Here is a 14314-nt window from a genome sequence, read left to right on the forward strand (position 1 = left end):
TCCTCATGTACAGAGCTAGGTGTAAAGGCTGCCTGCCACTGTACTCCGAGTGCTTCCGAGGTCACACAGGCAAATCAGCAAAGCTCATTGGCCAGCTGGCCTGCCTAATCAGTGAGCCCTGGGTTCAGTGAGAGACTATCTCACAAAATAAGGTGGGAAGGTGACCTCTGGCCACTTCATGCATATACATTTGCATACGTACCCATTTGCACTTGCACAAATATATATATACCTACCACAAACATTTCAAAAAAGAGAAATGATAAAATCTGAAAAAAATGGGATGTCTCAGTGGTTAAAAACTTTGGGAAGCCTGATGACCCGAGTTTAGTCCCTGAACCTACAACTCCATAGAAGTTGTCCTCCTACCTCCACATAATGCCCGCCCAACTACACATCTACACAATGATGAGAGAATTGTAGAAAGGTTTTTAGAGCATAGACTATAATTGAATAGATAGAACTGCAATGGAACCAACGTTTTAAGAAGTAGCTCATACTGTGTTAATAAATGAAATGGAATAGCATTAATGTTATTGATGAAGGGCTTAGCTTTTCACATAAATTTTCGAGTTATGGATATTTCTTTTAATTTCATTATTTTTTAGTCAGCTTATATTTCAAAATTCTAGACTTGTGGAAGTACTTGGGTCATAAAGCTAAGGCAATCTGATGGGGACAGACTCCTAAAATGTGCTAGGGCGGTGGCTGAGCGGAATGAAGTCCTAGAGCTCCTTCTCCAGCTGTTTAATGTTGTGTCACAGTTTTGGCTGTCAGTGGCTTGTGGTGGATACAGTAAAACTTCAGGTTGGAGTAATGTTGTAAGAGTATGGGTGTAGTCAGAGACGTCAGATCTGTAACAGGGTCATTTCTTTCCTTCCACTTCACCCCAAAACTAACAAAAATTCAAAACTATTTAAATATAGTAAGCATTAATATAGTCAAGTCCTTTATTTGTTGTCAAAATAAATTGTAATATATTTTAAGATCTCTCAGAATATTCCATATGATAGTCAAGTCACCTGTTGTGTGTGCTTTTAAGGGTCATGTTATATGATATAACATGTGTTATATGTTATGTGAGCACATTTAGGACCAGGACAAAACAGCATGACTTGGCTCATAAATGGATCGGCCATGCCATTGCCAGTAGAGTCCTCGTTAGCATAGGAAGTGCCTTACACTTACTGAAGATAAAGGCTCATCAGAAGTGACTTAGTCCCAAAAGCGAGTTAATCAGAAACCCAGGAGATTACAGATCTTTGTAATTAGATATCTAAGTCATTTTGGGTACACATCTTATTATTATGCAGCTTCATTAAACCCTTTCAGTAGTTATGGTAAGTTCAGGGCCTAAGTGGGCAGTTGTTCCTATTATGTTTGGGCAATAAGGTATTTGGCTCAGGTTTTCTTAAGTTTCTGTTGTTGTAAAACACCATCACCAAAAGCAATTTTTTCCTTAAAAGAATTTATTTCAGTCCATCATGAAGGGATCTCAAGCAGCAAGTTGGGAGCAGGAACTGAAGCAGAGATCATGGAAGAATCTAATTACTTCTATGATTTGCTCAGTTTACTTTCTTATATCTCTGTAGGATCTCTTGTTCAGGGTGGTACCACTCGCTGTGAGCTGGACCCTTCCACTTCAGTCATCAGTCAAAAATTAAAAATGCTCCACAGCTTGCCTGTAGGCCAATCTGATGGCATTTTGTCAATTGGGTTTCTTCCTTCACAGATGACCCTGCCATGTTAAGTTATCAAAAATCTAACCAGCACACTTTCTTTTTTAAAATATTTTTTTATTATTGGGTAGGGGACAGAGTTCAGGAGGTGATTTTTCTCCTTTCGCTGAGTTTGGGGGATCAAACATGGGTTACAGGCTTGTGCAAAAATCCCCTTTACCTGCTGAACCATCTTACTGGTTCTTATCTCTGTTTCCTGCCCACCAGGTAAGGTCTTAGCAAGCCCATGCTGGCCTTAAAGCTTGCTACATAGTAGAGAATGACCTTGAACTTGTGATTCTTCTGTTTCTCAGGTGCTGGGATTACAGGTATGCACAACCCCTGCCACTTTATGTGTTGGCTGCCAACTGAGATTCTTTGCCAACCATTTCACATAATAATTTGTAGAACATTACTTTCTTATGTGTTAGATAGAGAGCAGTGTTCAGTCCCAAGCTCATGACCATGCCTGCTCGAAGACACACTGATTACCTGCCAGCGTTCTGCCTGACCTTCTGAAGCCAGTTAGGGAACAAGAGACAGTTTAATCATGCTGTCAGTTTAAAACAACATCCCCCAAATTTGGGTGTGTCTGTATATAGTGTCTCATTTTATAAATTACTTAATAACATGCTTAAGAAATGTCACTTAAGTTTAAGTTGTTTAAATTGAATGCCACTTTGTGATTATTATAAAAAGATTTTCTACTTTAAATTTTCTTAAAAATGAAGCTATATAAAGTATATTTTAGGGTGTCAGGATGTAGGTCAGCTGGTAGATCGCTTGCCTGGCATGCATGTTTTCCCTGGGTTCAGTCTTCAGCACCATGTGAAGTGGAGCAAGATGATCTGTGACCATGATCTCAGTCTGCTGGATTGGCGGCAGGAAAACCTGGAGTTCCATACCTCCGCAGCTCCATAGTGTATTTAAAGCCAACTTGGGCTACATGAGATCCTGTCTTCAAATAAGTAAACAGATCATATTTGGAAATTGCGTTCTCTGTCAAATCTAGGATGAAATTGTATGTAGAATGAGAAAGATGTTTCTTTCCTTTTATGAAAACAGTAGAACAAAGTTTAAGTGAAAAAGAGAAAACTGTTCCTTGAATGTGTAATTGAAAACACTCCGGAGTGCTGAGCCGTTGCTAGGAGGCAGATGTGGCACTGAAGCCAGCCCTAGAAAAAGGTGATGGAGAACTGCTTAGTGGCAGGCCAGGGGTTCCCCCCCCCCTTGCTTTTTGAGTCAGGGTTTCACTGTAGCTGTCTAACCTGTCCTGGAACTAGCTCTTGTAGACCAGACTGGCCTCGAACTCACAGAGATTCACTTGCCTCTGCCTCCTAAGTGCTGGAATTAAAGGTGTGCGTCCAGCCAGGCCAGGGTTTCTTACAAAAGAGCTCTGTGGTTAGGATGTATTCTGACTTGTTGGCAACAGTGTGAACTTGGCAGTTAGAAGTCTGTTTTGTTAAGGAGTACTGCCTGCCACATGTTGAAATGAATGATCAGGTTTTTGAACTTAAACATTTAAGACTCACCTTAGCCCTCCCGGAGTCATCAAGTTAATGCTAAATCTTCAAGACCTTTTTGTAAACAGTAGGTGTCAATGATGTGCTGACCTCACCAGAACTGAGAGGTGGAATGAGATATTTGCTCCTATTTCATAATTGGTATAGAAAATGGAATGGGGACTCAAATCACTGCATTTGTTTCTATCTTACGGCTCTCACCGTTGCTCCTCTTGGCCGTCCACACGCTGGAGGAGGAACAGCGCTGTCCTTGTCACTCAGATCTTTCTGACTCTAACTCCACTAACTGTCAAAATGTTAATGTTTTGTTATAAACTATCCTCCCAAATTCCTTAATGTCTCTAGAAAAAGCTTGCTGAAAACCTGCAGTCAGTCCTCAGCAGAATTGTGCCAGTGGGTTTTTCAAACCTGTTCTTCTTTAGAGGACGTTGTCCTTTACAAATTCTGCCTTCTCAGAAACTTATTTTCTATGTGGGCAGAAAAAAAGCAAGGATTATTTGTTTATTAAACAAGCGCCAAGATTCATTTCCATCCAAACTGGCTTTAAAATGGGTCCAGTCTTTTATTAGTTATGAGAACTTGGGAAATTTCTATTGCATTTTTAAATTGTGAATTGTATTATACATTCGATGAAGTATCTCAAAGTTGAATGCACCATATAAAGCAAACACCTAGCTGACACCCACAGAATGTTGTTTTGTAAGGTCCTCTGTGTATCCTTCCTCAGTTTCATGTTGTCTTGAAGCTCCCTGCCGTCCTGACAGTGATATAACTCCTTCATCTGAGTTTGTCTGTAACTGTGCCACGTTTGTATAATCTCAACAGTATGTAATTTTGAATGACTACACAGAAGCCTGGCCTTAAGGCCAAAGCAATTGTCTCCCTGGAGACTCTCACCTAGACAGTCTCTGGGTAGTTTAGGCTTCAGCTTTTCTAAAGGCATTTCCAGGGAAGTCAGTAGGAAAGGTCAAAGGTTAGTCCTAAGAAGCATAGGGTTCAATATATTTGGAGAACCTATGACCAAATATAGGCTCACTATGGCCTTTCTCAGACATTTAAGAAAATGCTTCCATAGATGTTGTCATCAACTTTAAGTGCAGGGCGTGGACAGGGAAGGAAGTTTTCTACCACTCATGATTGATCGGTAATTAGATGCATCAGTGCCTTATGCTAAAAAGATGTGTAGGTACCTAGTGCTGGTGGCCTGTGGTGTACTCATTGTGTGCTGTACACAATAGTCTGTCCCTTCCCTGACTGCTCCTTTGACCTTTGACCTTTGAACCTCCTTGATCCTGGAGGTTCTCTGTATCCACATCGATGTTTTTCTTCTTTGTTCAAGTTTAGTAGAGGCTCGCCTTGAACACCTTTCTGCAAAACAAGATGTTGGCATTGTAAACACTGGAGCCACAGAAGCCCTGTCGTCTTCATTTTGAACTGGCTGTGTCCAGCTTCTGGGCACTCGAGCATGAAACTCAGCAGTGATGGGAAGCTGGCACTCATTTGTTGACCTTTTTTGAAAATTGTGTCTCATTTAAAAAGACCATATTTGTACTATATTTTTTCTTTTTTTTTATTTTTATTTTTTATTTTTTTAAAAATATTTATTTATTTATTATGTATACAATATTTTGTCTGTGTGTCTGTCTGCAGGCCAGAAGAGGGCATCAGATATCAGTTCAGATGGTTGTGAGTCACCATGTGGTTGCTGGGAATTGAACTCAGGACCCTTGGAAGAGCAGGCAATGCTCTTAACCTCTGAGCCATCTCTCCAGCCCCTGTACTATATTTTTTCTTTCTTTCATTGAATTGATTTCAGATTTTATAATACAAAGGATCCAAATATATTGTCTCATCATTTTTACTGCCTCTGTGTAACATATATATACACACACATATGTGTATATGAGAAATAGATTTTTCAGAATTATTTTAGCTTAATTAGCATTATGATCCTCTATCATTCCATATTTTAGTATGTAATCTAAAAGGACACCCTTAATGTAACCTCAGCACAGTTAAAAAAAAATTAGGAATTTAAACATTGCTAGGCTATTTTTAGCTAACATAGTTTATGTTTCCATTTTAAAGTTTGTGTCCTTTTTTATATTTTATACCCTTTTGTACAAAGTTCAGTTCAGGGATAGATACTGCCATTTATCTTAAATTTTCTCTATTCTGGAATAACTTTGTCTTTTATGATATTAGCAATTTTTTACAGAATGTGTGCTTCATAATGGTTACTTGTTTCCCCATAAGCTTCAGGTTGTGTGTTCCCTGGTGCATTGTTGCCTTTTCAGGGAGTTTCATCCGAAGGACAGTTATCCCCTAGCATCCAGCAGTGATGGTAGTCTTGCTCACTCTGTCAGGACGGCCACTATCTTATCTGAGTTGCTGTTTCCCCTATACAGGTAACTCAGAGACTTGGGGCACCTGCAAATAAGCTTGCCCTTCAGACTTGGACCCCAGCACGCAGACGTGGCTTTTTAAAGTTGTTCTTCTTAAATAGTTCAATTTGATATTTATTTACTTGATAAAGCATTAATTTTTATGTATTACATAATGTAATTACTGATAGATTTTGACTTAAAATGTTTTTTGGACCTTTGAGCTTATTTTTAATCCTTTGCTGCCCTCTGCAGGTCTAAGAATATAGATCTTTGGAGCAAGGTATGTATTTCTAATACTGCAAACCATAATGTGATGCTTGAAAAGCCATCAAGAGCAGGTTTTAATAGCTTCACACTTCTGGTACATTATTACAAGCTAGTGGATTAAAAATCTTGATATTGGTGGTTCTAAAACAGCAGGAAAATGTTATTCAAGTAGCCTGACTTAATCTTAAATTCTTACTAAGATTTTCATCTTTCAGAACAAAGCTTCAGAACTTATATTGTGCTGACATGTGATCTTATATATAGGCATAATAAATTTTTTTGGTGGTTCCTCACATTTCCTGAGTGAGTGTTCATTGAGATCATCTCTAGCCCAGTTTCTTGATACATCCATGTGTATCTGTAATTATGTATTCCTGTATGCAAATGGTACATAGACCAACACACTGCTTTGTAAAGAAGTCAGCTGCTCTTTATGGCAGAAGGACAGTTAATGATTGCATGAAAAATATCAGCCCAAGAAGATCAGAATACATACTAAAGTCCACAGTTTAAATTTGTTGTGTTTTGTGTTTGGTGCCAAGGTTGAATCCAGAGCCTTACATATGCTAGGCAAATCAGGCCTACTTTTTTTTTTTTTTAAATATAGTTTCATCCGATTCTCTAGTATCTAGTATTATTATAGCTGCCGTTCAGACTTTGTACTCGATTTTAGTATACAGTTGGGTCATATATATAGCCCATGGAGACAATCACTGATTCATTAAATGTGTCTGTTCACATTTGTTACTAAATACTATAGCTTGTCTCGCATGTTTTCTGCAGCTACAGTCTCTGTAGAATTTACTAGTAGTCTTTATGTGTGTTCCTTGATAGACAGCCTATAAAAGGCTGTTTTTCTTTTTAATCTTACCTTCCCTTTGTTTGAACGGCCATTAAGTGAAGTGTTTCATGGTGGCATATGATCAGTCTTGTTCTTTTCCGTATTAGCCAACAAATGATCCAAGTGAGTGACATTTGACTTTTATTAATGCTAATTATGTATGCTAGGATAAGCTCAGCTATAGACTACACATGGTAGTCCTGACCCTTATCATTTTGGACAGCTACTGTATGCTTCTGCTCTGTCTTCAGCCTAAGGATTTATGGGGTCAAATGCTGTTCATGGTTGGAAGGCAGTATTACAGGTGTATAATAATTTTGATTATAAAGTGTATACTTGGATTTTTTAAGTTAAAAATTTGTCATAGAATTAATGCTAAGAAATAAACTTGTATAATTTTAATGTTTGAATTGATAAGAATCTGATTTCAAACACATTTGAATCTTTGACTCATTTTAAAATCTCATTTAAGTGATTGAAAAATGTCATTGAGAAATAAAAAGAACATACTATTTTCTGGTCCAGCACATTTTACTTATTATTTTCCTAGTATTTTATTCAAAGGGGGGTGCATTTGATCCAGTTTGAGTGGGCTCTGAACACTAATGAGAAATAATGCATTACAGTCCTGAGGAGATTTTTCTGGTTCTCAGAACTAGCTTTGAGTATTGAAATTCAACATGAAGAATCACTTTAGAGCCTTTCTTTGTGATGTTTCATAAAATGCTGCAGTTTTCCTTCGTGTGTTTTTTATTATTTTTGGAAGACAAACCTGCTGTTTAAAAACAAGTGACCTCTGTGGTGGGGCGGGTGGGATTGCTGTGACAGAGTGACATCTCACTGGGGAGACGCTATATTATTTCAGGAATTTAATTTCATATTGTATTTGCTTTTGTTTGCTCCTCTTGCTGCGACACATGGATTTTCTGTCTTAACAGATAACAGAACTGTTGTACAAGAATGGACGTTATTGCCAAGACCCTCAAGGACCATCGGGTAGCGTTTCTATTTATATGATTGTAACTTACCCACAAACCCATTCTTCTGTATAATGATGGGCCAGAAAGATTATAGCAGTAAACACTCTGATTTTGAAAGTAAAATTTGAAAACACTTGATTCTAATCTGTATCAATACCTACATTTTGAGATCTCTAAAGTGTACAGAATGTGAAGCCTTTGAGGTGTTCTGATAGCCTCTGTGGATCTAGGTCTAGAAGCCAGTGAGTCTCAGTGTCTATGATTTAAGCAATGTGTGGGTGTAGTTAACTTTATGTGCAAAGTAGGAAAAGGTCTTAGGTTTTTGAATTAAATATAACTTATTACCTAAAAGACATAATTCAGGCATTTAATGAGTCAGGACTATATAGTTTTCCATAAGAAAGTCCCCTTTTTGAAAGTTCAAACCTCCTCTTGGAGGCATTAACACATATGAATTTTTTGCTTGAATGCATAAGAAAATGACTGTTGTTACTAAACATCTTTGTTAATCTTGGATTTTCATTGGCTAATAGGCAGCTCTCCATGGGATTACTGTGTCTGCTCATTAACAGTAATGTAACTTTCTCAGCTCAGTATTTATCAGTCATTTCTAATTTTCAAAATATTGTCCACAAAAAAATAGTATAGAAATATGTGAAGACATCTATTTATACTCACTACCTGTGCTTTGGAAAGGGGTGAGGCCTTGGGCATGACCACTTCTGTCACAGAGTGGTGGAGAAAATAGTTTGAAATAAGATTCTGTACTGAAAAGCTGTCACTCGATCTGAAAATAATTAATATTCCTTTCACTCACCAGTTAGATATGTGCTCCCAATCCACATAATCTCTATGCCTCAGTGATCATTGTTGCCATTTCAGAGCCTCTCATCAGGGTGACATCTCACACCAAAATGATTTCTTATAAATTAATCTTGATAACATGACAGTCTCGGTAATTTCAGTAGAATGCTTTCCCTTGTTTTTTTCTACAGAAGCTGTTGGCTATTTTCTTTATAACTTGATTGACAGCATGAGTGACTCAGAGGTACAGGCCAAGGAGGAGCATTTGAGACAATACTTCCATCAGCTGAAGGAGATGGTACCGTTTCATTTTTTGCTTTATAATGCCTGTCCTGCCTGACATGTATCTATTAGATTTGAAATTGCTGCTTTTAAGTACAACCAGACCACTTCTCAATGACATGCAAGAGTTAGAGACTTAAATTATGTCTGAGATAATTTTTCTTAGACAGATTTCAGTTTGGTTGTCTAAAACTCAAGTGTTTTCTTTGCCGCCCCCCCCCCAACACCAATTTCTTTCTCACAGGGTGTTAAAGTTCCTGAAAACATCTACAAAGGCATTCGCAATTTGCTGGATAACTACCATGTCCCTGAATTGATCAAGGTGTGTGAGTGTAAATAGCCAACTTTATTAAATGCTTCATCTATATATAGACTTATTAAAAATATCATTTAAACTTAATTTGGAGTGACATAATTTTTTCCCAATAGCAACAGTAAGAATAAAGCTTTTATTGATTGTTGATAGAAACTGTTTACACATTAAAGGAAACATCTAAAGTAATTACAGTGGGTAATGCAGTATAAATAGAATTCCTGCAAGTTTTTAGAAAAGTAGCATTAAAATGCTTTTTCAACATTAAAATGGGGTGGGGCTTTCAGAATTTACCTTTGACATTCACTAACAGTTTTTTATCCTGTGTTTTCTAATTCTGTACAAAATTTGGTCCCAATTTTAGGATGTTAAGGTGCTGATTGACAATGAGAAGATAGATTCTCGAAAAGTAAGTGTGTTTTGCTTTTGTTTGTTTTTTGTTTTTCTCTTTGTTTTCCTTTTCTAGATGAGGCTTCTCTGTAGCATTGGAACCTGTCCTGGAAGTAGCTTTTGTAGACCAGGCTGGCCTTGAACTCTCAGAGATCCACCTGCCTCTGCCTCCCTAGTGCTGGGATTAAAGGCAAGTGCCACCACTGCCCAGTGTGTTTTACCTTTTTTTTAATTGCATCTAATTGGGCATTCCAAATAATGTCCCTGTAAAGTTGTCTTGTATACCTCTGAGTTGGTAAAACTGTCCCCATCTCAGAAAAACCAACAGACAGGTCTATGATACTTGCATTTGCATATAATCTTGTCTTCTCCGTGTAGTCTCATCAACTTGCCTCATCTGATTTGGAATCAACACTTGAGAAACTAAAAGCTGAAAGCCAGCCCGTAGGAGACGCCCTCAAGCAGCTCGTCCTGGCGCTCTGCGCAGAGGAGGTAACGTTCACACCTCGTGCTCCTGGGGTGAAATGGTCCACATAGACCGCAGAAGTCCAACCTAATAGGATGTTTATGATTTTTACACCTTATTATTATGTGTCATGCTGAGAACAGAGCAATTAAATGAAAGGTTAACTAATTTCAGCGACTCCTTGAATGGCATGTTTTCGGGTTGCTCTAGTTTGTTTATGATAATCTGCAAAGTGAATGATAGTAACAGCCGTGATAGGTTTATCATACATGCCAAATGTCCTTTCAAGCCATGGCTCCGGTCTCTCATATCTAGATTGTCAAGCAACTGATACATGCAGTAGTCATTTGCAAGTCAAATATACCGAGGTTGTTAATGCAGAGATTGAAATTCCATTTTCCTGGTAGGAAAAAGCTTTCTGAGATAAAGGGTCCCTTGCCTTCTCCAGCAGGCATGCAGCTGTACTTTGTGTTCATGCTAGTATAGCTGCAGTTTTGTAGGGTATCACTGCACTTTTTAAAGTTTCTTGTTCAATATTATTATGCCTGTTGTTTATGGAAAGAAACACCGTGACTAACTTTGAGATGGCATCATGGCTCTGTTACATTCTAAAACAGATTTTGTCACATCACTTGTATACTGAACTACTCTGAGGAACTTTTCAGTTATGTGTATTTCCAAGTCTGGAAATTAAACTATTAAGATGGACTTGAGAAACAATTTATTTTTAAAGTAATGTTAGCTTTTCCTAAACTCTGAACACCACAATAAAAAAGATGCTGTTTTTGCCTTTGTATTATTTTCTTCTTTTTCACTAAATCCTTTTATTTTAGAATATGCAAAAAGCCCTTGAAGTGAAAGCAAAATACGAATCAGATATGGTTATTGGTGGCTATGCAGCTTTAATAAATCTGTGCTGTCGACATGATAATGCAGCAGATGCATTGAGCTTGAAACAAGAATTGTAAGTACCCTGGCATTGAAGCCAGTCAGCCAGTATCTGAAATGCCCATGATGGATTGAGTATTACTGACATAAGTAATTTTTAGAAATTCTTTTGTTGTCAGTGGTTTTTCTGTTTCTTTGTTTGTTGTTTTTTAAATTTTGTGCTAGAAAGTCTCATTAGATAATTATGTCATTCTTTCTTCCGTGTGTCTCTTCAGTTTAGTAAAACCTTCTAGTTCTCCAAGCCAAGGACTGATTATGGGAACATTCTTAAAAGCTGTATAGTATCTTTCCCTTTCTATATATGTACACAAGATTCTGTTGGTTTTCAAGAATCATTTGCTTTCCTTACTTAAAGATTTGAAATACGGAAACAAGTCGTGTTAGGTATTTGAATGTCAGCAGTGAAAGCTGGAGTCATGACAAGGACTGTAAAGGCAAAGTGTGTCTTCAGTGTTTTCCTGTGCAGTGAGGCAGTGTATGTGGTTCTGCATGTTTACTTCAGCAATCACCTGTCTGTAATTGATTTTGGATTGACACATGGTTTCAAACATGTTATATGTCAAAGCTAGTATCATAACAGTTTCAAGCTGTCTGATTAGCTTCGGACAGTAATGAAATGAATATGACTATCCTTTTTCAGTTACTTGACTTAATGTAATCGTGACTTATTTTATAGTGACCGCTTAGATCCTTCTGCTGTTCTTGACACTGCCAAGTATATAGGCCTTGTGAAAGTATTGGGAAAGCACGGCAAGCTCCAAGGTAAGCCTGCAGACATAGAGGAAATACGCGATGCCAGTCTTTGCCACTGGAATAACACGTGAATTGATATTAATGGTATATCATGTCCTACAAAGAGCTTGAACACTTTGCATACAAATTTGCATGTGAATCCAACCAGAGCTGCATGGACAGTGTAGGCCATTAGTTTTAATGGATTGGCAAGCTTGTCATTTACATTTGCACAGCTCAGTGCCTTTTGCATTTCTGCAGCTAGTTTTTATTAGCATTGCTGTTGGGATTGCATTTGAAGATCATGACTTATGGCACAGTTTACTTATAGCCTGCACTAATGGCTGTGTTTTTCCTTAAAGAGATCTGAAGGCTGAGTATAAAGCCTGCAGCACAACCTGGTAGATAAGAGTCTGAGCTGTGCGGTCTGTCTTAGCTCTTTGTGACATAATAAAATGTATATTTTAGTTGGAAAAGCAAATTTGATTACATGGATGATTTGCATGCTCTAATTTCCTTTTTAAAAAATTGCTAAGCTTAATAATATAATGAATTGCACTTAATAATCCAGTCTTCCTATTACAGGTCCTTGATATTCCTATCAGCTTTGTATTGGAACTTCCTCTTTACATTTCTTTCCTCTCTTTGATTTTTGGAAGAAACAGAAGGGGAAATTACTTGATTTGAATATTGATATTTTTCCTACAAAGCCTTTCTAACACAGATTGGCTTTTTTTTTAAAAATCGCTTTTTGTAAAGTAGTCAAAACACTTTGTCTGTGTAATAATTAAGAACAAACATTATAAAAATGCACTTATTTCATATCATAAAATGTTTGTTTCTGCCTTCCTAATGAAGCTTAATGAATCTAATGTATTAACATGCAGTCTTTTGGAAAGCTTTCATTGGCTCTGCTTGGCTAATTAGTATCGACATAGCAAACAGGCCCTATCGGTATCAGACCATTAGTCTGGCTGTATATACAGTGTAAACACATCTTTATTATCTGGCCTCCTGACAAGCCATCTGCTGAAGAAACAATGGTGTGATTTAGCAGATGGTAGCTCCAAACGATAAAAGCATCCATTTAGAAGGATCTTACAGCTACAGGGCAGACCATACAGGGCTATGTGGTGCAGAGTGGGCACATAGTCCCTATCTATAATTTGTAGTCAAAGTTGCAGGGAAATGATAAAACCATGCTATTGTGGATTTATAATTGTAGTCTCGTTTAGAAATGCAAGTAGTAATTAACTTGAAATCGGCATTATACACTAGAATTTACATTCCTGCCGGGCTTGAAATGCTGTTTTAATAGCAGTTTGTTTTCCCTACATGAAATTACCTAAGGGTCTTTTGTGTTACCCCATTGTAGATGCTATTAACATTCTAAAGGAGATGAAAGAGAAGGATGTAGTTATCAAAGATGCAACAGTCACGTCCTTTTTCCACATCCTAAATGGCGCGGCTTTAAGAGGTGAAATTGAAACAGTAAAACAGTTGCATGAATCCATCGTGACTCTTGGGTTAGCAAAGCCATCCACCAACATAAGCCTTCCATTGGTCACTGTGCACCTGGAAAAGTAAGTGAATTGAATTTTGGATGTTGAAATTACAAGAATGTGCCTATTTGTTTTGGGATTATGCTCCGCAAGTGCTCTGGTTCCTTGAGCATCATTTGCTGGTGAATAAGTGTAGGCTAGGCGTCCCTTCAAACACCAGCAGCCTGTGCCTTGGCTGTCTTACCTGTCAGTGGAGGTCTCTGGTGATTGTTTAATTAAGGAAGTTGTAATGGTATTACATGAAATTGTATCTTTGGTTGGGCATGTGGTGGCAGACATCTATAATTCCAGCACTCTGGCAGTTGAGGCTGGAGGGCTTATAGGAAATTGAGTCCAGTCTGGGCTATATAGTCAGTTTTAGGCCGTCCTTAGCTACAGAGTAACACCCAGACTCCAAAATCTAAAAACAAGATGGGCGCAGTGGTGCATGCCTTTAATCCTAGCACATGGGAGGCAGAGAATGGCATGTTTCTGTGAGTTCTGGGCCAGTTTGGTCTACACATTGAGAGCCCTGTGTCTAAAGAAATAAATACATAAATACAACGTTTCCTCTAAGTTTTGGATCTAATAAGTGCTGGTTATTAATGAATATAAGAAATAGGAATCCTCTGGATTTTTCTTCTTATACCCCATGATTATTACCCAGATAATAAACAGAAACCTCTTGATGTGTTCTTCCTCTTTGTTATTCAACCACATGTGCCAATATAGTTATTTGAAAAATATTTCTCTTTATGGGGAAATCAATTTTGTTGGTAAGGCAAGATTTTTCTGAGGTTGAAAATTTCCCCTTTGCAGTGAATTCTCTTGTTGGCACCCAAGTTAAGGTGTTGTTAAGGTGAGTCTTAAATCAGTGTTTTTTAGTAAGAAAAAATTGTTGTAAGATTAATTTAGCACCCCTTACCTTCTTTTTCTTTTAGATTTGTTTTAGTTCCGTACATTTTACCTGTTTATCTTCTATTCCATTGTGAATGTTGTTTATAATATGCTTCTTTTGTGATTAGGGTTTCCCGATTTTCCTGTGGTGGTGTCTATCAGTGCCAGACAAACTGACTTTATTTTTTAATTGTTCTCATTGTCTCTCTTAATTTCTGGTAGTGT

General features: G+C 37.7%; 1 protein-coding gene across 1 annotated transcript in view; it reads left to right on the top strand.

Annotated features, from left to right (window-relative positions):
* The window catches only part of Lrpprc (leucine rich pentatricopeptide repeat containing), a 79066-nt gene that overhangs the window by 25264 nt on the left and 39488 nt on the right, over positions 1 to 14314 (top strand). Inside the window, exons 15-23 of the mRNA XM_048416329.3 lie at positions 5881 to 5908; positions 7675 to 7732; positions 8712 to 8818; positions 9047 to 9124; positions 9480 to 9524; positions 9884 to 9997; positions 10805 to 10935; positions 11596 to 11681; positions 13027 to 13234. Coding sequence (XP_048272286.3) covers positions 5881 to 5908; positions 7675 to 7732; positions 8712 to 8818; positions 9047 to 9124; positions 9480 to 9524; positions 9884 to 9997; positions 10805 to 10935; positions 11596 to 11681; positions 13027 to 13234 — 855 coding nt within the window. The remainder of the gene's footprint in view (positions 1 to 5880; positions 5909 to 7674; positions 7733 to 8711; positions 8819 to 9046; positions 9125 to 9479; positions 9525 to 9883; positions 9998 to 10804; positions 10936 to 11595; positions 11682 to 13026; positions 13235 to 14314) is intronic.

The sequence above is a fragment of the Myodes glareolus genome, chromosome 6 (genome assembly GCF_982192425.1).
Source record: "Myodes glareolus chromosome 6, mMyoGla1.1, whole genome shotgun sequence".
Classification (NCBI taxonomy): Eukaryota; Metazoa; Chordata; class Mammalia; order Rodentia; family Cricetidae; genus Myodes; species Myodes glareolus.